General features: G+C 35.6%; 1 protein-coding gene across 3 annotated transcripts in view; it reads left to right on the top strand.

Annotated features, from left to right (window-relative positions):
* The window catches only part of DPYD (dihydropyrimidine dehydrogenase), an 810,457-nt gene that overhangs the window by 200,718 nt on the left and 583,060 nt on the right, over positions 1 to 26,679 (top strand). For all 3 annotated transcript variants that reach the window (XM_019919998.2, XM_073810605.1, XM_073810614.1), the window contains one exon: positions 19,180 to 19,341. In XM_019919998.2, the coding sequence (XP_019775557.1) occupies positions 19,180 to 19,341 (162 nt within the window). The remainder of the gene's footprint in view (positions 1 to 19,179; positions 19,342 to 26,679) is intronic.

Raw genomic sequence — 26,679 nt, forward strand, 5'->3', positions numbered from 1 at the left:
ATGATCCTTTTAATGTGCTGTTGGATTCTGTTTGCTAGTATTTTGTTGAGGATTTTTGCATCTATGTTCATCAGTGATATTGGTCTGTAGTTTTCTTTCTTTGTGACCTCCTTGCCTGGTTTTGGTATCAAGGTGATGGTGGCCTCGTAGAAGGAGTTTGGGAGTGTTCCTCCCTCTGCTATATTTTGGAAGAGTTTGAGGAGGATAGGTGTTAGCTCTTCTCTAAGTGTTTGATAGAATTCGCCTGTGAAGCCATCTGGTCCTGGGCTTTTCTTTGTTGGAAGATTTTTAATAACAGTTTCAATTTTAGTGCTTGTGATTGGTCTGTTCATATTTTCTATTTCTTCCTGATTCAGTCTTGGCAGGTTGTGCATTTCTAAGAATTTGTCCATTTCTTCCAGATTGTCCATTTTATTGGCATAGAGTTGCTTGTAGTAATCTCTCATGATCTCTTTTATTTCTGCAGTGTCAGTTGTTACCTCTCCTTTTTCATTTCTAATTCTATTGATTTGAGTCTTCTCCCTTTTTTTCTTGATGAGTCTGGCTAGTGGTTTATCTATTTTGTTTATCTTCTCAAAGAACCAGCTTTTAGTTTTATTGATCTTTGCTATTGTTTCCTTCATTTCTTCTTCATTTATTTCTGATCTGATTTTTATGATTTCTTTCCTTCTGCTAGCTTTGGGGTTTTTTGTTCTTCTTTCTCTAATTGCTTGAGGTGCAAGGTTAGGTTGCTTATTCTAGATGTTTCCTGCTCTTAAGGTGGGCTTGTATTGCTATAAACTTCCCCCTTAGAACTGCTTTTGCTGCATCCCACAGGTTTTGGGTCGTTGTGTCTCCATTGTCATTTGTTTCTAGGTATTTTTTGATTTCCTCTCTGATTTCTTCAGTGATCACTTCATTATTAAGTAGTGTATTGTTTAGCCTCCATGTGTTTGTATTTTTTACAGATCTTTTCCTGTAATTGATATCTAGTCTCATGGCGTTGTGGTCAGAAAAGATACTTGATACAATTTCAATTTTCTTAAATTTACCAAGGCTTGATTTGTGACCCAAGATATGATCTATCCTGGAGAATGTTCCATGAGCACTTGAGAAAAATGTGTATTCTGTTGTTTTTGGATGGAGTGTCCTATAAATATCAATTAAGTCCATCTTGTTTAATGTATCATTTAAAGCTTGTGTTTCCTTATTTATTTTCATTTTGGATGATCTGTCCATGGGTGAAAGTGGGGTGTTTAAGTCCTCTACTATGAATGTGTTACTGTCGATTTCCCCTTTTATGGCTGTTAGTATTTGCCTTATGTATTGAGGTGCTCCTATGTTGGGTGCATAAATATTTACAATTGTTATATCTTCTTCTTGGATCGATCCCTTGATCATTATGTAGTGTCCTTCTTTGTCTCTTCTAATAGTCCTTATTTAAAGTCTATTTTGTCTGATATGAGAATTGCTACTCCAGCTTTCTTTTGGTTTCCATTTGCATGGAATATCTTTTTCCATCCCCTTACTTTCAGTCTGTATGTGTCTCTAGGTCTGAAGTGGGTCTCTTGTAGACAGCATATATAAGGGTCTTGTTTTTGTATCCATTCAGCTAATCTGTGTCTTTTGGTAGGAGCATTTAGTCCATTTACATTTAAGGTAATTATCGATATGTATGTTCCTATTCCCATTTTCTAAATTGTTTTGGGTTCGTTATTATAGGTCTTTTCCTTCTCTTGTGTTTCTTGCCTAGAGAAGATCCTTTAGCATTTGTTGTAAAGCTGGTTTGGTGGTGCTGAACTCTCTCAGCTTTTGCTTGTCTGTAAAGGTTTTAATTTTTCCATCAAATCTGAATGAGATCCTTGCTGGGTAGAGTAGTCTTGGCTGCAGGTTTTTCTCCTTCATCACTTTCAGTATGTCCTGCCACTCCCTTCTGGCTTGTAGGGTTTCTGCTGAGAGATCAGCTGTTAACCTTATGGGGATTCCCTTATGTGTTATTTGTTGTTTTTCCCTTGCTGCTTTTAATATGCTTTCTTTGTATTTAATTTTTGACAGTTTGATTAATATGTGTCTTGGCGTATTTCTCCTTGTATTTATCCTGTATGGGACTCTCTGTGCTTCCTGGACTTGATTAACTATTTCCTTTCCCATATTAGGGAAGTTTTCAACTATAATCTCTTCAAATATTTTCTCAGTCCCTTTCTTTTTCTCTTCTTCTTCTGGAACCCCTATAATTCGAATGTTGGTGTGTTTAATGTTGTCCCAGAGGTCTCTGAGACTGTCCTCAGTTCTTTTCATTCTTTTTTCTTTATTCTGCTCTGCAGTAGTTATTTCCACTATTTTATCTTCCAGGTCACTTATCCGTTCTTCTGCCTCAGTTATTCTGCTATTGATCCCATCTAGAGTATTTTTAATTTCATTTATTGTGTTGTTCATCGTTGCTTGTTTCATCTTTAGTTCTTCTAGGTCCTTGTTAACTGATTCTTGCATTTTGTCCATTCTATTGTCCATTCTATCTCCAAGATTTCGGATCAACCTTACTATCATTATTCTGAATTCTTTTTCAGGTAGACTGCCTATTTCCTCTTCATTTGTTAGGTCTGGTGCATTTTTATCTTGCTCCTTTATCTGCTGTGTGTTTTTCTGTTTTCTCATTTTGCTTATCTTACTGTGTTTGGGGTCTCCTTTTTGCAGGCTGCAGGTTCGTAGTTCCTCCTGTTTTTGATGTCTGTCTCCAGTGGCTAAGGTTGGTTCAGTGGGTTGTGTAGGCTTCCTGGTGGAGGGGACTAGTGCCTGTGTTGTGGTGGATGAGGCTGGATCTTGTCTCTCTAGTGGGCAGGTTCACGTCTGGTGGTGTGTTTTGGGGTGTCTGTGGCCTTATTATGATTTTAGGCAGCCTCTCTGCTAATGGGTGGGGTTGTGTTCCTGTTTTGCTAGTTGTTTGGCACAGGTTGTCCAGCACTGTGGCTTGCTGGTCGTTGAGTGAAGCTGGGTGCTGGTGTTAAGATGGAGGTCTCTGGGAGATGTTCGCCGTTCGATATTATGTGGAGCTGGAAGGTCTGTTGTGGACCAGTGTCCTGAATTTGGCTCTCCTACCTCAGAGGCAGAGCCCTGACTCCTGGCTGGAGCACCAAGAGTCTTTCATCCACACGGCTCAGAATAAAAGGGAGAAAAAGTAGAGGGAATTACTAGAAGTATGAGGAAAGAAAGAAGGAAAGGAGGGAAGGAAGGAGGGAAGGAAGGAAGGAAGGAAGGAAGAAAGAAAGAAAGAAAGAAAGAAGCAAAGAAGGAAAGAAGGCAAGAAGGAATGAAAGGAGGGAGGGAGGGAGGGAGGAAGGAAGGAAGGAGGGAAAGAAGGAAAAACAGAAAGAAAGAAGATACAGTAAAAATAAAATAAAGTATAATAAAGTTATTGAATTAAAAAATTCTTGTTTAGGGAAAAAAAGGGACGGATAGAACCTTAGGACAAATGTTGGAAGCAAAGCTATACAGACAAAATCTTACACAGGAGCGTACACATACACCCTCACTAAAAGAGGTAAAGGGGGAAAAATCATAAATCTTGCTGTCAGAGACCACCTCCTCAATTTGGGATGATTCGTTGTCTAAAGGAGGGAAGGAAGGAAGGAAAGAAAGAAAGAAAGGACGAAGGTAAAGTATAATAACGTTCTTAAAATTAAAATTGATTAAGAAAAAAATTTTAAGAAAAAACCATGGACGGATAGAACCCTAGGACAAATGGTGGAAGCAAGACTATACAGACAAGATCTCACACAGAAGCATACACATACACATTCACAAAAAGAGGAATAGGGAAAAAAATCATAGATCTTGCTCCCAAAGTCCACCTCCTTAATTTGGGATGATTGGCTGTCTATTCATGTATTCCACAGATGCAGGGTACATCAAGTTGATTGTGGAGCTTTAATCAGCTGCTTCTGAGGCTGCTGGGAGAGATTTCCCTTTCTCTTCTTTGTTCTCACAGCTCACAGGGGCTCAGCTTCGGATTTGGCCCTGCCTCTGCGTGTAGGTCGCTGGAGGGCGTCTGTTTTTTGCTCAGACAGGACGGGGTTAAAGGAGCCGCTGATTCGGGGGTTCTGGCGTACTGAGGCTGGCGGGGAGGGAGGGGCACGGAATGCGGGGCGGGCCTGCTGCGGCAAAGTCCGGCGTGACCCTGCACCAGCCCGAGGCCCGCCGTGCGCTCTCCCGGGGAAGTCGTCCCCGGATCCCGGGAACCCGGCAGTGGTGGGCTGCAGAGGCTCCGCGGAAGAGGGGCGTGGAGAGCGACCCGCGCTCGCACACAGGCCCCTTGGTGGCGGCAGCAGCAGCCCCAACGTCTCCCGCCCGCCTCTGGGGTCCGCGCCTCCAGCCGCGGCTTGCGCCCGTCTCTGGAGTCCGCGCCCTCAGCCGCGGCTCGCGCCCGTCTCTGGGGTCCGCGCCCTCAGACGCGGCTCGCGCCCGTCTCTGGGGTCCGCGCTTTCAGCCGCCGCTCGCGCCCGTCTCTGGGGTCCGCGCTTTCAGCCGCGGCTCGCGCCCGTCTCTGGGGTCCGCGCTTTCAGCCGCGGCTCGCGCCCGTCTCTGGGGTCCGCGCTTTCAGCCGCGGCTCGCGCCCGTCTCTGGGGTTCGCGCTTTTAGCCGCGGCTCGCGCCCGTCTCTGGAGTTCCTTTAAGCAGCGTTCTTAAACCCCTCTCCTCACGCACCAGGAAACAAAGAGGGAAGAAAAAGTCTCTTGCCTCTTCGGCAGGTGCAGACTTTTCCCCGGACTCCCTCCCGGCTAGCTGTGGTGCACTAACCCCTTCAGGCTATGTTCAAGCCGCCAACCCCAGTCCTCTCCCTGCGCTCCGGCCTCAGCTCGCAGCCCCGCCCGCCCCGGCTGGTGAGCAGACAAGCCTCTCGGGCTGGTGAGTGCCGGTCGGCACCGATCCTCTGTGCGGGAATCTCCCCGCTTTGCCCTCCGCACCCGTTGCTGTGCACTCCTCCGCGGCTTCGAAGCTCCCCCCCTCCGCCTCCCGCAGTCTCCGCCCGCGAAGGGGCTTCCTAGTGTGTGGAAACTTTTCCTCCTTCACAGCTCCCTCCCACTGGTGCAGGTGCCGTCCCTATCCTTTTGTCTCTGTTTATTCTTTTTTTTCTTTTGCCCTACCCAGGTACGTGGGGAGTTTCTTGCCTTTTGGGAGGTCTGAGGTCTTCTGCCAGCCTTCAGTAGGTGTTCTGTAGGAGTTGTTCCACGTGTAGATGTATTTCTGGTGTATCTGTGGGGAGGAAGGTGATCTCCGCGTCTTACTCTTCCGCCATCTTCCTGCTCTCCCACCACAGTGACTTTTTAAAACATATTTTACCTATAATTTTAACTTTTTAAATTAGAAGAGTCATGGTAGCTAACTATTTCTCAATACATGTGGAAAAGTGCTATAAATAAGATCTAGTGGGTAGTCTAGAATGATTGAAACCCACATTTTTATTAGTAAATACTGGAATAGTAATTGAGAAGACACATGGAAGAAACTGTTGAAAAATAAGACAAAAAGATTTGCCATCAGATATTGATACTCACTATAAAGCTACTATAGTTAAGATAATATAGAGTTGGTATAGGAATGCACATTTCTGAAACTGATGAAAATCTGTAAATAGAACCAAGTAAGTAAGAGAACATAATATATAATGAAGAGGACATTTTAATTCAGTGGAAAATGATGAGTTCTTTGAAAAGTGGTTCTGATAAAATTTTTACTTTACTTTTAGATCCTTCATCAGGCCATCTAAGATAAATTTTAGGTGGACTAAATTTTTAAATATAAAAAGAAAAAGATTTAAGGATAATTTTGAACCTGTGAAATATGTGAGAGAAAATTTTACTACACACATTTAAAAATGTATTTTAAAATAAAATCTAACCAAACTTGAAACCAAGTGAACATTTTTTTTTGCTCTGCATGTTTAGGCTAAGTGGTAACTTCTCTGTTAAATCAGAGTTCCTAAAAATTTAAATGAGAAAAAATAACCTGACCCTGTGTATGCATGGGCAAAAGTTATAAACATTAAAGAAGAGGTCATGCAAATGATTAATGGCTATATTAGAGATGTCCTACTTCCATATTAGCCAGAAATATGTAAATCAAAGGGTTTTCTCTCATCATATTTTTTTTTTTTGCGGTACACGGGCCTCTCACTGTTGTGGCCTCTCCCGTTGCGGAACACAGGCTCTGGACGTGCAGGCTCAGCGGCCATGGCTCACGGGCCTAGCTGCTCCGCGGCATGTGGGATCTTCCCGGACCAGAGCAAGAGCCCGTGTCTCCTGCATTGGCAGGTGGGCTCTCAACCACTGCGCCACCAGGGAAGCCTTCTCATATTTTTAAAGTTAAAATGTTAAATAACCTCCTATGCTATTTAGCAGAAAGGAAGCAAGAAGTCTCATACAGTAGTAATATATTTGAAAATTTCAAATATATATACTGTTGTACTAGCAATGCTTTGCTATCTGTTCTTCCTAGAGAAATAAAAGTACGACCATTTAATGGCATATGTACAATAGTATTTATTATACCAATCATAGCATTGTTTGAGGTAGCAAAAACTTGAGACAATTATAGTGCCATCCATCATTAGGAAAATTGATAAATCTATTAGGTTATATTTACATTATGGAATGTTATGAGGCTATGCATTATTATTATATTTGTTGATCTAGAGAGATATCCCTATTGAATAAAAAAAGTAAGCTGCATATTAATATGAATAACATAACACTATCTTTAGAAAAAATTCTAATTTATATATAAGCTAAAAGTGGCATAGAAGGAAATAACTTAAACTTTAGATTCCTCAGTTGATTAAGGTTGAGGGCAGGGTAAAGAGGTTATTAACATTTTTCTTATAAATGTCCTTATTATTTTACTTCTACAATGAGCATGTATATTTTAAAAAATATTTATTTATTTTCTTTATTTTTTGGCTGTGTTGGGTCTTAGTTGCAGCATGCAGGATCTTTCGTTGCGGCACATGGGCTTCTCTCTAGTTGTGGCATATGGGTTTTCTCTCTGTAGTTGTGGTTCAGGCTCCAGAGCACATGGACTCTGTAGTTTGTGGCATGTGGGCTTAGTTGCCCCGCAGCATGTGGGATCTTAGTTCCCTGACCAGGGATGGAACCCACATCCCCTGCATTGGAAGGCAGATTCTTTACCGCTGTACCACCAGAGAAGTCCCAGCATGTATATTTTTAATAAAAATAATAAATTAAAATTCAATAGTAAAATAAAATAAATCTAAGGGTTTACAGAGTAACATGTGCAGGCCTTATTCTGAGTTTTTATTTTGGTATAAAGGATGAGAGAAAAATTCAGCTTTTTTTTTTTCTAAATAACTAATAGTTCCAAATCTGTTGAATAATACATTTCCCACTATTCTGAAATGCCACATCTATCATATACTTAATTCTATATTTATTCCCCTGATAGTATATTTATTTTCAGAATATCCTGACTTTTCTCAACATGTAAAATTAATTTTATGAAATGGAAAGATGCTCTGCAAAATAATTATTGAACACTGTGTTTGGACTCTAATATATTAATTTAAATTTATTAATGCAAATGTATGCTTATCTTACCTTATTCATTTATCAGTTGGTATAACATTAAATTTTCTGGAATTCAGCCTTTAATACATAGCCTCTCAGTTTTGAGTCTAGCAAATGGTAGAATGCTAAATTTACTAGTGCTAAAGACAAAGGACTATAATATTATTGTCAAAATGTCCCCTCTTTTCTAATGCATTGTGCTGGAAAAGATAGATGGATGTTAAATTGTCTATTGAATCATTAATGCTTATGCAAAGTCTGTCCTGTTTCTGTTTTATAATATATGTCTTTGGACCTTTAAAAGGTTACATTTTTACTTTTAATCACATCCAACATAGGTAACATTAACTACTTTTCTTTGTATTTGCTTCAAAAGATTAACATTTAGTTCTGAAAACCTGTAACACAAAGCATTATTAGTCAACCCATTATAAAATATGAGCAATATAAAATCTAAAAGTAATATAACTAAATGAGAAAAGATATTCATTGTACATATGAAACCAATTTTATATGAGACAGGTAAAGCCACACTTTGTGGTTGTGTGTATGTTTGGAAACATTTAAACATATGCTACTGTAAATATATTTTAAAAATTAATTATTTTTAAACAGAACAATGATTTATAGTCTATATATGTATATGTAAATTAAACTGGAATTACGGCTTTTTTCTTTAGTATAATCAAGACAAAGAAAAATCTATATAAACACATGAGATACTACTTAGAATATTTGTCATTATTAATAAGTAAAATTCAGTGTAACAGAATCTAGACAAATGGAATTTTAATCTAACTAACCATCCCATTATATGGCGAAGAAATTTGAAATCCAGCAAGGTTAAATGATTTATCCCAGATCACAGAACCACTTGATAATGTAACTGGATTTTCCTGAGTATGCTTTTCCTTGTCGAGTGTGCTTTTGTTTGCATCACACTACGCTATTTATATGAATGAAGTATGTATATTTATAAGTCATTATTAAAATATAAAGAGCTAAATAAGTAACACATTTGCTATCCTGAGTTTTATAAGTAGTATTAATGTATTGAAGAGTGGGCAAAATGTATAACACAGTAGACGTCATCTTAAAGAAATTTGGGTTTCATTTTTAGACAAGTACTTTGATAAATTGAAGATTTTTAAGTAAATTGTTATAATCAAAACTAATTACAATTTTGAAAGTAGTTTGGGTTTAAATTAATGCACTTGGAAAGGAGACTTTTCTGATAAATCTATTTGTACCCACTGTACAGATTGTAACTGACAGCTGGTTTTATGAGCCATATATAACACACTATGGTAGACACCAAAACACCCTGTCAGTTAAGAAATCTCTCATTTCTGTCAGTGAAGAGTAAACCTTCATAAAATAGTGTGACTTTATTTTGCTTGAATAGAAGAAAATAGGAGTGTTAAATTATAGTCTAGTTCTATTATCATAAGTAGTAAAATTCTGTCAAGTTATTATCATATATATGATGTTCAACAACGGTCACTGAGTTTGTTGTTTTAAATCTTGTTTGGGGTAAGATGATTTGGAGTGAGATTATTTGAGCTCTTTCTTACCTTCAGGTTTCTTTTTTTAATTTAGCTATTATATATATTTGTTATTGAAAATATAAATTTATTTTTAAAACTTGGCCAAAAACTTGATTGACTTGTACTTTTTTGCCCTTTTCAATAACAAAAGTTTTTTAAAGAACAGAGAAACAACAACAAAACCTCCACAGTTTTTCTTTTTGTAGCCAAATATTAGTAACTAGTATATTTAAATTATATCCGAGATGACACAATTCTCTAATATAAAATTAGAGAAAAATCTTTTAGCATTTTTATGTAGTTTATAAATAGGGGATTCTATCAATGTTAATTTTACTTCACCTTCAATAATTTCTCAAATTAAAATATTTCTATTTGCTTTCAAGTTATGTAATATTTATAAATGATGCTTGTAGATTTCTACTTTTACATTTTTTTCTTAGCTTTAATGATCATTCTAACATTATGATCATGACTCTAACATATGTGTTTCTATATTTGCATTGCAGTTTAGATGTAGAAAGGCATCCTATCTCCTTGAAGAAAGTATATCATGAATTATGGTAAACTACTATATGCGAACTCTAGCATACACTAAATGAAATAATCTTATGTTCTATTGTTTATTTCTGTGCTTCTTAATCTCTCTCTAAGAATGAAAACAATTATACCTTTGTAAATTTCTTACAAAATCTATTGCACATTTTATTATTTTGTCGGATAAAGTGGGCTTGTTAGTTTTTACAACAGATATTCACATTATTTACTTTAAAATGATCATTCAAAACTGTGAAGTACTTTACACTTTTTGAATTTTACCTAAATGTTTATTTTTGATATTAAAAGATAAATGCTAATCAATTGAGTTTCTAATATTCTACTGCTTGCTTAGAGGCAAAGCTTATAGATTAGACATGGTTTCTGAAATTTTAAAAAATTAATAAAAGATCAGAAAAATATACAACTATCATAAATTTATATTAACAAATACAGTGGTTGAAAAGGTGTAGTGCAAAGAAAGGACATACCTGCATTATGCTTCTGGTTGGAAAATGGAGAAAAATTGATAAAGTTTTTTAAAGGCAATGTTATTTGAACAATGATATATGGTATGAATAGGGTGGATATTGGTATAGAAGATAATTGTATTACATTTAACCAGAACAATCAAGAGCAAAAATACTGATTCTTCACGCGTATCTAGTGCTTACCAAAAGGCCTCTCACAGAGTAGATGTTCATAAATACTTGATGATTAGTGAATTGAGTACATGTACACATACACACTAAGTTATCTTAACTAAGTTGGGTAATATTATATGTTCTCAGGTCAATTTAATAGAGAAAGGTGGATAGGGTGCAGAAAATTGGAGAAGTAGAAGTGACATTTTTACATTTCTATAATGTATATAAATTATTATGCCTCTACTTACATGCCTCCATGTCATTTCTTTTTTATGACCTAGTAGATTGATGATAATTTTTCTTTCTGTACTTTTTGCTCTTTTTTGCTGTCTTCTACTTCCTAACATGAGTTTTCTTTAATAAGTGTTAAAATCTTAAACTCTTAGAATTAACATGTTAAGAAAACCTTTTTAGGGAGAAAAAGCCTAGGGGAAGGCGTGGGGACTTAAATTCATTAAATCTGCCCTATGCTCCATAATGTACTAGGCATCTTATCTGTGTCAAGTATTTAAACAATATTTAACATAAATATGACTAATTAAGAAGGAATTTTGATCTGTATTTCTTAGGTGATGAAACTGAGGCTGAGAGATATTACATTTTCCTCCAATCATATGGTATAAGCATGATTCAAATCCAGGAGCATATGGCTCAGAAACCCGTGTGTGTGTGTGTGTGTGTGTGTGTGTGTGTCTGTGCACGCGCGCGCGCATGTGCGTGCGTGCACTTGAATGCGTGTTTTCTAGTTTAGCATCTCAAGGTCAGATAAAAACTTTATTTTCTACAAGAATGATTTTTTTTTATTTCCTTACGCATTAAGTAAGACTAAAATAAATTCATAGTTCTAAAGTCTACTCCTGTAAAAATTTTGTAAAATTTAGTGTATGTGGTATGAAGGGAGGATTTTCAGAATAAAAGCATCCAAATCTATTCTTCCATCTCCATTTGTCTCTACAAGAATGTGAGTACTGTGAGGGCGGAAATTTTTGTGTATTCTGTTCGTGATATATCCTTACCTCTCCTTTGCCAAATATGTGAAGATACATAGATTGTTTATTGAGGGATGGTGAGTGCCAGAGAGATGTCCTTTGCCTATACTTTTGTATGTGCTACTAGAGATATTTTCTGTTCAACTAATGTACATCATGACACTCACCATTATATAGCTCAATCCAGAAATACAAGTAATGTTAATTCACCCTTCTCACACATGCAAACTTATTGAAGTTTAGCCCAAGTAGTTTTTAAATGCAACAGATTGGAGTTTATCTTGGAAGGGTGCTTCCATCTGTGAAAACACTCATTGGAAGAAGGAAGAACACTTTAAAATAAATCCACCAGCTGTATTGATAATGCTGTAGTGACATGAAGGCCTGAATATGATAGAACTATTTGTTAAAATAGTTATACCATATGAGAGAATAGCTGGCTTGTGAGTTTTTCGTGTTTCTTGATAATGACTTTAAAAATCATTAAATTGTAGAGGGATGACACTAATGAAGTTTCAAGCTATAACTTTAAAATGAAAAACAAAGAATAAAAGTTGAAGTTATCTTAAAATTAACTCACGTAAATGGCATAAGTTGTTCCTTAGAATATGCTTTAAAAATCCCAATGAGTAATAGAAAATTCAGCACCGAGAAGACACTGGGTAAGTTAATGGACCGGATAACAGTCAACGCCTCTTCTTTTGTGTTGAGATAAAAACAGCAAACATATCAAACATCATTTTTGTCTTTTAGATTTTTGTTTAAAGAAGGGAAAAGTCATCATCCTTTATATATAAAATAAATCTGTGCACAAAAGATCAGATATTTATTTTCTTTCCCTCCTAACATAGCCCTGTACATTTTTTCTTTCACACAGTAGAAGACTAAAATACTTGTGACTGAATAACATGAAGAAACCAGTTGAAGTGGTTGTGTATTTTCTAGAAGGAGACTGCTGCGTTGTCTTTAAAGTACCCTACTAAATTTAAATTTTATAGCCTTTACTTTTAGAAAGGTTTAAGAGCTCACAGACTAGGAGTCAAAACTCTAGTTTAGAAGGAGGGCTCAAGAAATCTTCCCACTTACTATGAGAGAAATAATTGATATTGATCTTGACGTTCTTGATGGGAAGAGTTGAGGAAGTGTTCCCTTTCTAACAGGTTTCTGAATGTCTTTGACTCTGAGTACCCATATCTCTACACATGGAGTTATCTACCGTTTCTTCAAAATTAATTGTAAGAGGTCAATTGCAAAGGTGACTTCTGAATAGGTGCTTAATGTTGGCTTAGCCCATTTTCAAAACCATGTTTCTATATTCTGTGATATATGCCAATGCTTTCCGTTTTTTAGGATTAAATTGTTTCTTCTTCAAATTCCCTGTAATTCCACTCCCTTTCTGAGAATTTCCACATCGTCTATACAGTAGTCTTCCTAGTTAGTCCCTTAGTACTGGCACCCTTCTATTAAAAAACTTCAATTAAATACCAAACCCTTAAGTTGACAGTGAAGATTCTCCATAATTTGGTCCAAACACATTTTCCAAATATATCTCCTAATCATCATTTCCTAAGTGGATGAATGAACTACTCCAGCCAAACTGCCAAGTCATTATGCCAAGACATATTTTGAACTTTTCTGATGATTTACTCATTTCAGTCTACAATGACTATATCACATTCCCTCTCATCTCTTAGGTCTGTCACCTCCAGAGTCATTTTGAATGCCACCAGTTTTAAAAGTGATTCTAAACCTTAGCCTGATATGACTTCTTACTCCGATAGCAAATCATTTTGATATCAGGGAACGTAAATTTGCCTTAAAAAAAAATTGTCATGGTGATTTTTTAATTTAAGAAACATTCAGTAATTCTTATTAATTTAAAAAAAATTTATAGCCTCCTATAATTTTATTTTGATGTAATGGTTACACTTGGAGTTATGAGAGTGCTGAAAAATTACTAGACAGTTTTATTGTCAATGATAGGCGGTGATAGATCAGGCCCAGTAAGTTTGACAGCGGTAGCATATCATGAGCCATAAGTGTAATTTTAAATGTTTTATTTGTTGCATTTAAAAAAATATGTATCTCTTTCTCTTCTGTGATTATTTTATGTGCAGTCTTGAAACTAATTTGGGGCTCATAAAAGAATCAGTATTCTTGTGGAAAGATCCTTAGGTGTTTAAGTAGATTATATTCTTTCTGCATTGTTTTTTCCTCAAATATCCTTAAAAGTTATCTGCAATTGACATTTTTTGCTATGATACTCTTTTTATATTATAAAAACTTCTAATTATGCAATAGGACTTTTTAGTCAGTGAGTCAGTAAATATTTGTTAATCAATCATGTCACATGTTCCTGATGTGTCAAGTAAGATGAGGAAAGAATACTGACAATGACTTTGAGATTTTCTCGGCAGTGATTAACTGCTTGCTTAATTGCAGGTGCTGAGTTAGTGGATCAATGGATTTAAGTAGGAACTAAAGAAGTTTGCTTAGGAGTAGACCAATTAATTTTAAGCTCGTAACTGTTCATTATGAACAGTTTGTTTAATGTTTACCCCTATTAGGCAAAATTATCCAAAATCAGACCAACGACCAATGAGATAAGTCTGTATTTGTTTACCATTATCATACTAAAGCATTTTGTAAGTAAATACAACGTGACACCTAAGTATTATTTAATTTTTAGGAAAAAAAACTATTAATTTGTAACATTAATTAAAATTTTAGACTGCAAATTTACATCTTTACTTTGAGATTTGTGTATAGTAGAGTTGCAAATTATTTCCATTCAGTAGAAAATATAACTCCAAAAGTGATGTTTTGTTGTCTTCTAGGATATTGTCCAGTTTTGCATCTAATTTAGCAGTCTTATTCAAATATCCCTTTATAAAAAAATTTTATTTTCTACAAGAATGATTTTTTTATTGCCTTACACATTGCCTATATAATTCCCAGTCCTGTAAGTGTACTTTTTAAAATAACAACTTTATTGAGATATAATTCATATCCCATACAATTTGCCAATGTAAAGTGCACAGTTCAGTGATGGTGAATAAATTTGCAGAGTTACAATCGTTACCACAATCAAATTGAGCATATTTTTATCATCCCAAAATGAAACTGTATACCCATTAGCAGCTGTTTTCCATTTCTTTTCAGATTCCCAGTCATAGGCAATTATCAATCTGCTTTGTCTCTTTGGTTTTGCCTATTCTACATATTTTCTATAAATGGAATCATATAATGTGTAGTCTTTTGTGAATGGCTTATTTCACTTAGCGTAATATTTTCAAGGTTCAGCCATGTCGTAGCATTTATCATTACTTAATTACTTTTTATTGCCAAATAACGTCGATTATATGGATATACAACATTTTTTTTTAGCCTTTCATCAGTTGATGATCAGTTGAGTTGTTTTCATTTTAGCCATTAGGAATAATACTGCCATGGACATTAGTGTACAAAGTTTTACATAGATATATGTTGTGAATTTTCTTGGGTGTACACCGAAGAGTGAAATTGCTGAATCTCATGGTAACTTTACTTTTAAAACTTATGAGGAACTGCCAAACTATTTTTTAAAGCAGCTACATCATTTTCCAATCCCATCAGTAGCTTATGAGAGTTCCAATTTCTTCACATCTTTGCCAACACTTTTCACTGTATGTCTTTTCAACTATAGCCCACTAAGCAGGTGAGAAGTGATATTTCATTGTCATTTTGGCTAGCATTTCCCTGATAGATGATGTTGAGTGTCATTTCTTATGCTTTTTGGCCATTTATATGTTTCTGGAGAAATGTTTATACTAATACTTTGCTCGTTTTAATTGGGGCTATTTGTTTGTTATTAGTGAGTTGTAAATATTCTTCACATATTCAAGATGCAAATTTCTTATCATGTATGGTTTTCTCCTGTTCTGGTTTTCTTTTAACTTTTCTGATGGCATCCTTTTAATTTTGATGAAATCCAATTTATCTATATTTTTGCTGTTGCTTGTGCATTGTTGTCATATCTAAAAACCATTGCCTAATCCAAGGTCCTGAAGATTTGCTCCAATGTTGTCTTCTAAGAGTTTTATAAATTTAGCTCTAAAATTTAGATCTATCATCCATTGTTAGTTAACTTTTATGTACAGTGTAAGGTAGAGTTTCAACTTAATCCTTTTGCATGTGGAATTTGGTTATTACAGTATCACTTGTTGAAGAGAATGTTCTTTACCTATTGAATTGTCTTGGAACCCTTTTAAAAATCAGTTGGGGCTTCCCTGGTGGCACAGTGGTTGAGAGTCCGCCTGCCGATGCAGGGGACACGGGTTCGTACCCCGGTCCGGGAAGATACCACATGCCGCGGAGCGGCTGGGCCCGTGAGCCATGGCCGCTGAGCCTGCGCGTCCGGAGCCTGTGCTCCGCAACGGGAGAGGGCCACAACAGTGAGAGGCCTGCGTACCGCCAAAAAAAAAAAAAAAAAATCAGTTGAACATATTGGGTTGGCCAAAAAGTCATTCGGGTTCCAAGTGTATTGAAGAAACATTTACATGTGTCAGTTGTGACTGTTGGTTTCTAAGAAGACCAATACTCCATTGAGCAATACTCCATTGTATACTATGTCTTCTTTATCCATTCATCTGTCGATGGACATCCGGGTTGCCTCCACATCCCAACTTTTGTAAATAATGCTGCTATGAACAGGGGGTGCATGTAATCCTTCGAATGGTGTTTTCGTTTTCTTCATATATATGCCCAGGAGTGGAATGGCTGAACCACATGGTAGTTCTGTTTTTGGTTTTTTGAGGAACCTCCATACCGTTTTCCACAGTGGCTACATCAATTAACATTCCCACCAACAGTACACAATGATTTCCTTTTCCCAGACAGAGGTTTGAGGGCCTGAAATAAGGTGGTAAGCACAGAAATGGAGTGGAGAGACAGATCTGAGAATAAGAGAAATATTGTTAAACCACCATGAATGCTGTTAAAACCATGCATTTAGATCTATTTTAAAATGTTTTACTTAGTTATGGAATGTCAGTTTGATTCTTTTTTAACAGATTACAATATTCTAATTATATTTTTATTGTTTCATCTATTTTGTGTGTCTTTTTAGACTGAATTTTTATTAAAATTAATTTAAAGTTTTCATCTGCTAACTTTACTTTCTGGATCACCTTGGGGTCTGCTTCATTTATTTATTTGTTTTTCTGATCGTCAGGGATTTAGTTCTGTCTTTTCTTATGCCTAGAAATTTTTTATTTAGTGCTGGACATCTTATATAAGATGATTGGTGTTAAAACTTAAATAAAGACCTGGTAAAGTTCTAGAAATATAGTAAAGAGTCAATAAATAGTAAAGATGATTGTTGTTGTTTATTATCATCAGTATTTTATATAGGAATTTGTATTTATGATTGAAGTTAGTTATGGAAGCAATGTATGTGTTTTCGAAGACCTTCAAAAGTACTTTAAACAAAAGCCAAAAGAAAAACAAATGCATTTGTTTCATATTGTTAAATATGTTCTACCATCTCTTTTTTAAAAAGTATTTTTAGAGTATTTTTATATTTATTAAAAAATTGTGAAGATGGTACAGAGAATTTCCATACAAAGTTTCACCTACTATTAACATCTAACATTGTATAGCACATTTATTACAATTAATGAAATATTATTAATATATTATTATTAACTAAAGTTTATAGTTTCTTCAGATTTCCTTTGTTTTCACCTCATGCCCTTTTTCTGATCCAGGATCCTGTCCAAAATAACAGATTACATTTAGTTGTCACATCTCCTTAGGGACCTCTTGACTGTTACAGCTTCTCAAAATTTTCCTTAGTTTTGCCAAAATACTTGACAGCTTTGAGGAATACTGGTCAGGCCCAATATTTTAATTTTCATTAGAGGAAAACATTCTTCTGAAATATTCAACTTATTATTTAGTAAATGATGATGTAGTTGTATAATTTATGAACACGTCGGGTTCCAAAAATAATTTTTTTAACATCTTTATTGGAGTATAATTGCTTTACAATGTTGTGTTAGTTTCTGCTGTATAACAAAGTGAATCAGCTATACGCATAGGTGTATCCCCATATCCCCTCCCTCTTGCATCTCCCTCCCACCCTCCTTATCCCACCCCTCTAGGTGGTCACAAGGCACCGAGCTGATGCCTCTGTGCTATGCAGCTGCTTCCCACTAGCTATCTATTTTACATTTGGTAGTGTATATATGTCAATGTTACTCTCTCACTTCGTCGCAGCTTACCCTTCACCCTCCCCGTGTCCTCAAGTCCATTCTCTACGCCTGTGTCTTTATTCCTGTCCTGCCCCAAGGTTCATCAAAACAATTTTTTTTTTTAGATTCCATATATATGTGTTAGCATACAGTATTTGTTTTTCTCTTTCTGACTTCACTCTGTATGACAGACTCTAGGTCCATCCACCTCACTACAAATAACTCAATTTCGTTTCTTTTTCTGGCAGAGTAATTAATATTCCATTGTATACATGTGCCACATCTTCTTTATCCATTTATCTGTCGATGGACACTTAACGTTGCTTCCATGTCCTGGCTATTGTAAATAGTGAACATTGTGGTACATGACTCATGGTTTTCTCAGGGTATATGCCCAGTAGTGGGATTGCTGGGTCATATGGCAGTTCTCTTTTTTTTTTTTTTTTGCGGTACGCGGGCCTCTCACTGTTGTGGCCTCTCCCGTTGCGGAGCACAGGCTCCGGACGCGCAGGCTCAGCGGCCATGGCTCACGGGCCCAGCCGCTCCGCGGCATGTGGGATCTTCCCGGAGCGGGGCACGAACCCGCGTCTCCTGCATCGATAGGCGGACTCTCAACCACTGTGCCACCAGGGAAGCCCGGCAGTTCTCTTTTTAGTCCAGAAATCCTTTTTTTAAAAATTATTAATTAATTAATTAATTTATTTATGGCTGCGTTGGGTCTTCATTGCTGCCCGCAGGCTTTCTATAGTTGCAGCGAGTGGGGGCTACTCTTTGTTGCGGTGTGTGGGCTTCTCATTGTGGTGGCTTCTCATGTTGTGGAGCATGGGCTCTAGGCGCATGGACTTCAGTTCTTGTGGCTCACGGGCTCTAGAGTGCAGGCTCAGTAGTTGTGGCGCACGGGCTTAGTTGCTCTGCGGCATGTGGGATCTTACTGGACCAGGGATCGAACCCGTGTCCCCTGCATTGGCAGGCGGATTCTTAACCACTGCGCCACCAGGGAAGTCCCTAGAAATTCTTAATGAAACGTAAAGGATTCTAAGCTAATCTATAATAGTCAAATGTGTGGAAGGGAGCGATTAGGGATGAACTTGTTAAGGTTTAGTCCTGTATAATGAGTTTCGTCTGCATATTTGGTTAATAGGATGTTACTGAAGGAGGATAGTCAACAAAGAGTGTCACAGTACATAGTATCCATGGACAGGCCAGAAGAAATGAAGGGAAATAGAGCCCTGGTTGCTTTTAATTTAGTTAAATGGAGGATAACCTGGATAACCTGAGCATAATCTTTTTTTTTTTTCTTAAGGTTTAGATTTTAAGCTTGTTCAAGTAATCTACCTAACTAATCTTTGTTAAAACTGAAAATAAATATTTATAGCAGGATAGAGTTAGATGCCTTGTGAAAGAAAAATAGTTACAGAACATTCATATTTTAAATTTCGACTACCAAAATTATTCATTTATTAATATGATGTATGTTGAATACTCCTATATATTACTTTGCTAATAATTGCTTTATAGCTCCTGATGATGGTAAACAGTATTATAACCTCTGCATCTTATACATATATTGATTTCAATCCAATAATCTAATAGAAAAAAATAGGTCATAATTTGAATGTTTAAAAGGTACATTGTTACATAAGAAAATTTTATTTTATTTTATTTTTGCAGAACTATTATGGAGCTGCTAAGATGATTTTTTCTGATAACCCACTTGGTCTGACCTGTGGAATGGTATGTCCAACTTCTGATCTTTGTGTAGGTGGATGCAATTTATATGCCACTGAAGAGGGACCAATTAATATTGGTGGATTGCAACAGTTTGCTACTGAGGTATGTAAGATGTATACATTGTTTCCCTCCCCCCAAAGCACAAAAATCTTAAAATAACTTTAATTCTTGATGCTTTGTTGATATCCAATATTTTTAGTGTGATAATACAGGTAAAGTGAAAGTGTTTTGTGCCATAAACAGTATTTTTATTCAACAACTTGGCTTCAAAAATGAAATTTTCTAAAACCATATGTCAATTTAATTGTAATCCCAGAAGGTTATTAAAAAACTTTCACTGAAAATTATATAAAGTGGAGGACCTGAAAATGGGATATATTCATTAACTTTACATTGGAGTATGGCTAGGAGCCCTCATTATGGAAAGACTATCTTGCTTAACTGATTCTTTTTCCAGAAACTGTCTTTAATCTTTACAGCTTGAAATAATGCATCAGTATTCTTCTGTAATATTTTTTGAGTAATAGAGGTTGTAGAATTATCAAACACCCTGAAACTGAATAATATTCTTTAACATTAGCTTTTGTGAATTTATGGATTAAAAGCCGGTGTGTTATTTGAATGCAAATTTATAATAAAGTAATATGAAAACATTTTGTCCCTATTTATCCTGTAAGTTTGGGCCATGTCTTTTTCTTTTATGAATCCTTTTTAAATGACTTTGATTCTCTGGGACATCTTATTCTCTCTGGGGTCTCCTTTTTGGAGTCAACTACCAGGTCAATTCCCATGTATCATTTAAATGACCAGCTTATATGGAGGTTCCAGTAAAATTTTGTAATCCTTGGTGTCCAGTTGGCTAGAATACCAAATTAAATGCCTGTCAACACTAGATTTTTAGTTAATGACTTCCCTGTCTGATTTTGTCAACTTAAACGCAATATATTCTTTCTTTTTAGGACCCTTCCCATAGTATCCCTCAAGCTTAAATTTCACTTTGCTTTTAGTAATAAATCAGGGTTACTCCCTTCCTGCTTTCTGACAGGTTAATTCTAAGGAAGGGCTCCTGGGAATGAGAAAATAGAAACAATTTGAGGTTGTGAGTTGTTGCAATAAATTCTTGGATTTAATTTCTTTTCCTACCAAATTCAAAATTGCATTAGGCTTACCTGACCAGTGCAAGGTATGATCTTTACAACCTGAGAAAATCCTTAGTTGATGGAGAAGATTCACTTGAATTCTTCCACATTTTTCTTTGGGGACTCATTGCCTCTTCATTAAAACAGGGCAAGCTTGCAAGGATGTAGTAAGTAAAAGGTCACATAACATGTATACGAACTAACACTGCATTTCAAAACAAGATGAGTTAAAATAATATTGTTAGTTTGTCAGTGACCTGACAACAGAGAGGGAGAAGGCGAAAGGGGGAGAGTGATAAGGAAAGGGGAGGAGAGGGGGAGAGAGAGAGAGAGAGAGAGAGAGAGAGAGAGAGAGAGAGAGACAGCACGGGAGAGAGGAAACAGAGAGAGGGAGAGAAAGGGAAACACCATTCCTCGGAGAACTCTCACTTGGTTTTAATGAGGTTACTACCACTGCTTTCCAAAGCAGTCTGTTTATTTAAGACATAGCATAGATTAGAATGGCATTAAAATTATTTTAAGTGACTCATGGAATTTAGATAGGAATGTATCTTATTACATTCCATTTTTACTTTGTATTACTGTGTCTTCAAATATATCTATCAAATCATAAATAAAAATCTCCCAGTGGAACTATATAGAAAAGCTTTCCATTCATTTTTTTTTTTTTTTTAAGTTGACTACTTAGGGCAAGTTATTGTAGAGAGTTCTGTGAAAGGGTTGTTTACTTAAATTTACCCAACTCTCATAGTTGTGAAGGTAAGCAGAAACAGACTCACAGATATAGAAAACGAACTTGTGGTTACCAAAGGAGAGAGGGAATGGGGGGGACAAATTAGGGGTGTGGAATTAACAGATACAAACTACCATGTATAAAATAGATAAGCAGCAAGGATATACTATATAGCACAGGGAATTACACTCATTATCTTGTAATAACCTAAAATGGAGTATAATCTGCAAAATACTGAATCACTATGCTGTACACCTGAAACTAACACTAAATCAACTACACTTCAATTAAAAAAATAAGCAAAATACAATGAACTAATTGACTTCCAGTGAAAAGAAAAAGTACAAATATTTTAAATAATATTAAAATAAAATATTAATTATAAATAACAGTATACAAAATACTATTATTCTTTCAAACTACTAAACTATTGACGTGAATACTTAAGTCAAAGTGGAACATGATGCAAATAATTTCATGTTTTGGTTGTTTGATAAAGCAATGATTGATTTTTGACCTTTAAAGAAATATAAATCTATTTTTCAGCCAAATTAAGCACAGGTTAGGAAAGCAGAGTAAAATAGTATGATATTTTTCAAAATTGTTTTTCCTATAACTTATAAGTGATTTTTAAAATATCAACTCTGTAGTCTGCCATTATCATTTAAATCCATATCTTACACCTTTCCATTTGAACATGGGCATATGATTTGGAGGGACTGTGGTAGAAAAGGAATAAATCACACAAAGGATAGCATGAGGAGAATCAGGAGACCAGCTACTCAGCTACTTTCTTTTGGTCCTGTATTGTCAGTCCTTTGCTGTCCTCACATCTGCAGTGACCTTGCTTCATACACTTTTGTGTGCTTGTGGGACAGACAGGCTACAGGGTGATTCCAAATCTCTCTTGGAGGCAGTTTTTCCTAGTTCAGTTAGGTATAATAATAGTGCTTCAATAAAACAATTTTGGAAATAATAGTTTGCCATGGATTTTCTTATCAATTTCATCAGGGTCTTAAAAATTTCTCTACAAAAATGTAACACTTGAAAATTTTATTTTAAAATGTGTTTGATCATTTCGTTGAATTTTTAAGAAATCATGTATTTATCACATTTAATAAACCAACTAGACCCTCATTACCTCTCAAATTTAACTAATGAATTGTTGCAAAAAGATAGTGAAATAAGAATGCATCTTTCTACTCATTTCTAAAGTTTGAAAAACAACTATAAGTAGATAATTAGCTGCATGTCAAATCACTTCCCTTTTACTGATGTTAAAGAGTTTTAGAGACAATTTAGAAAAATTAAAATTGAAAGTCCAAGGTTCTAAAGTTTGACTCTAAATCTTAAAGTGAATGAGGTTCAGAGGATTAGTACTTAAGATTGCTTCCTCAATTATGAATTTTTAGGAATACATTAGATTATGAAATTGGTATCTAAAAACAATATATTTTTCCGAGTAAATGTTTTATGAGATTATTTTAATACCCATTACATATACTGTTTTGTGTGGCATATACTTCTTGACACTGTACTTTTAGTTTACTTTTCATATTTTCAGTTAAGAATGGAACTGACAAATGGAATTCCAGACTAAATCAGGTGACTCACTGAGAACAGAATTACTCTTTAGATTTTTCTCTAATTGTATCTCTCAGCAGGTTTTTTATATCACCTCTCATTTGTAATACCCAGTTCTTAGCCCACCATCATATACCATTTATATACCATCATATACTATTTGTGTTTATTTCTATGTTTTATTGAGTAGGCACAGTTGAAATCAAATTGACCAGTGCTTATAATATAATAAAAAAATACACTGATATGATTCAAGCAGCCAGGTATTATGAGGCTACATTAAGTAACCTAATAAAATTACTTAAATGACATCAATATTTATATTTTGTTAAATGCTGCAATAAATACTTTAAAGAATTGTGAATGAACATGAATACTTGAGTTAGTGATTATTTTAATAGAACAAATATTATTTCTACCATATATTCATCTTGAACACGGAGTCACTGAAAGCCTTAAACTTTTGCCTTCTACAGGTATATTGGAGTAGAATATAGACACACATACACTAATAAGTAATAGAGTATTGCATGTCCTCTCTCAAATAATGTTTTTTTTGATGCATCCCATCTATCAAATAGATAAGTAGAGAACAAATAAAAAATTTAGGTGCAGTCCTCATATTAAAATCAATTATTAAGAAAAAGTACATAAATTGAAATATGAGATTGGATATACTCTGTGTGTTATGTCGATTGCTTTATAAATCAGTAAATAAAACAAATGACCGAGATACTTTGGAAAGTGAATGAGAACACTATTAATAATTAATTCAGGGCAACAGAAACAAACCAGGACTATACCAGGAAAACTGGCTTGTATAAACACCCAGTGTATTAAGCTCCCACTAGGTAAGGATTCAGTTAATCAAACAAACATTGATTGAACATTGATTAGAATTAAATGTTGTTGTAGGCTGCTTCTACATACTACATGTCCTGAGAAACATTGTAGTTTCTCAGGAAATAATACAAACCAACAATGAAATTTCATAACAAACTTGATAAGGCATATGCATTTACATTAGCATCCTTGGACTAATAATCCAACCTTCATTATTATTATTATTTTTTGTTAAATGGTTTATTTGAGATTTTTCTTGTTTCTTGAGGTAGGCTTGTATAGCTATAAACTTCCCTCTTAGAACTGCTTTTGCTGCATCCCACAGGCTTTGGATCGTCATGTTTTCATTGTCATTTGTCTCTAGGTATTTTTTGATTTCCTCTTTGATTTCTTCAGTGATCTCTTGGTTATTTAGTAACGTTTAGCTTCCATGTGTTTGTGTTTTTTACGTTTCTTCCCCTATAATTGATTTCTAATCTCATAGCATTGTGGTCAGAAAAGATGCTTGATATGATTTCAATTTTCTTAAATTTACTGAGGCTTGATTTGTGACCCAAGATATGATCTATCCTGGAGACTATTCTGTGCACACTTGAGAAGAAGGTGTAATCTGCTGTTTTTGGGTGGAATGTCCTATAAATATCAATTAAATCTACATGGTCTATCATGTCATTTAAAGCTTCTGTTTCCTCATTTATTTTCATTTTAGATGATCTGTCCATTGGTGTATGTGAGGTGTTAAAGTCCCCCACTATTATTGTGTTACTGTCGATTTTCTCTTTTATATCTGTTAGCAGTTGCCTTATGTATTGAGGTACTCGTATGTTGGGTGCATATATATTTATAATTGTTATATCTTCTTGGATTGATCCCTTGATCATTATGTAGTGTCCTTCCTTGTCTCTTGTAACATTATTTTAAAGTCTATTTTATCTGATATGAGTATTCTACTCCAGCTTTCTTTTGATTTCCATTTACATGGAATATCTTTTTCCATTCCCTCACTTTCAGTCTGTTATGTGTCCCTAGTTTTGAAGTGGGTCTCTTGTAGACAGCACATATATGGGTCTTGTTTTTGTGTCCATTCAGCAAGCCTGTGCCTTTTGGTTGGAGCATTTAATCCATTCACGTTTAAGGTAATTATCGTTATGTATGTTCCTATGACCATTTTCTTAATTGTTTTGGGTTTGTTTTTGTAAGTCCTTTTCTTCTCTTGTGTTTCCCACTTAGAGAAGTTCCTTGTATTTGTTGTAGAGCTGGTTTGGTGGTGCTGAATTCTCTTAGCTTTTGCTTGTCTGTAAAGCTTTTGATTTCTCCATTGAATCTGAATGAGATCCTTGCTGGGTAGAGTAATCTTGGTTGTAGGTTCTTCCCTTTCATCACTTTAAGTATATTATGCCACTCCCTTCTGGCTTGTAGAGTTTCTGCTGAGAAATCAGCTGTTAACCTCATGGGAGTTCCCTTATATGTTATTTGTCATTTTTCCCTTGCTGCTTTCAATAATTTTTCTTTGTCTTTAATTTTTGCCAATTTGATTACTATGTGTCTCGGCGTGTTTCTCCTTGGGTTTATCCTGTATGGGACTCTCTGCACTTCCTGGACTTGGGTGGCTATTTTCTTTCCCATGTTAGGGAAGTTTTCAACTATAATCTCTTCAAATATTTTCTCAGGTCCCTTCTCTCTCTCTTCTCCTTCTGGGACCCCTATAATGTGAATGTTGTTGCATTTAATGTTGTCCCAGAGTTCTCTTAGGCTGTCTTCATTTCTTTTCATTCTTTTTTCTTTATTCTGTTCCACAGCAGTGAATTCCACCATTTTGTCTTCCAGGTCACTTATCTGTTCTTCTGCCTCAGTTATTCTGCTATTGATTCCTTCTAGTGTAGTTTTCATTTCAGTTATTGTATTGTTCATCTCTGTTTGTTTGTTCTTTAATTCTTCTAGGTCTTTGTGAAACATTTCTTGCATCTTCTTGATCTTTGCCTCCATTCTTTTTCCAAGGTCCTGGATCATCTTCACTATCATTATTCTGAATTCTTTTTCTGGAAGGTTGCCTATGTCCACTTCATTTAGTTGTTTTTCTGGGGTTTTATCTTGTTCCTTCATCTGGTACTTAGCCCTCTGCCTTTTCATCTTTTCTGTCTTTCTGTGAATGTGGTTTTTGTTCCACAGGCTGCAGGATTGTAATTCTTCTTGCATCTGCTGTCTCCCCTCTCTAATCTTCATTAATTTTTGATATTTGGTTTTGGAGATGATTAGACCTTAGTACAAAGGATAGGATCAGGTAGGGGGAAAATGTAGCATCATAGTACTCCATACTTGCATAGCACTTCAATGCTTTTTTATAATATCTCACTTTAAAATGTTGAAAAACAACCATTAAGACATGTAAACTAGCCAATGTTTTTCCCATTTGGGGCATGAGGAAACCAAGGATCAAAATGATTAGAAAATCATAGTTTGTTAAACAAACTCCTTTAGCCCTGGACAATGTTAGGTACTTTACTTAGAACTTGACTGATACTCAAAATAACCCTCTAGGTAAATGTTATCACCCTCATTTTTTTGTATGAGTAACAAGAGACTTACACAAGTTCACATGTAATAAAAGGCAGATCCAGAGTACAAAGCATCTAATTCCCATTATTTCACAAACTGTCACTTGTCCCGCCTAATGTTATAAGTCATTGATACAAAGTCAATGTAAACTTGGGTTTTCTGGCTGCAGGCTCACAGAGTTACACCTTGTTGACTCAGCCACAAATACCTCAGTCACTGTACCTTACAACTCACAAAATGAGGTCACTGTACCTCATTTTCTGTTAGATATGAAGCAACTATATTAAAATAGGTTGTGTATGACCAACACATATGGCTTAGTTGTTTTCTTTATTTATATATGTTACCAGGAAGCTTTTGTTTTTTCTTTTCTTCTTGCCATTGAAGGATTATTATACAGCCAGTATTCAGGTTTCATGGGGCCTGAGATGATAAACTTTGGGTTCCTTCTTTGAAGAATTACACAAAAGTACTGCTACAAATTTAAATGCAGGGCCTTGGAAGGGACCTGTGCAATTGAGAGCCCTGAAGTTTAAGCTTTTACCTAAAGTTTTATATTAATTAGGAAAACCTAAGCCTGATTTT

This window comes from Tursiops truncatus, chromosome 1 (genome assembly GCF_011762595.2).
Source record: "Tursiops truncatus isolate mTurTru1 chromosome 1, mTurTru1.mat.Y, whole genome shotgun sequence".
Taxonomy (NCBI): domain Eukaryota; kingdom Metazoa; phylum Chordata; class Mammalia; order Artiodactyla; family Delphinidae; genus Tursiops; species Tursiops truncatus.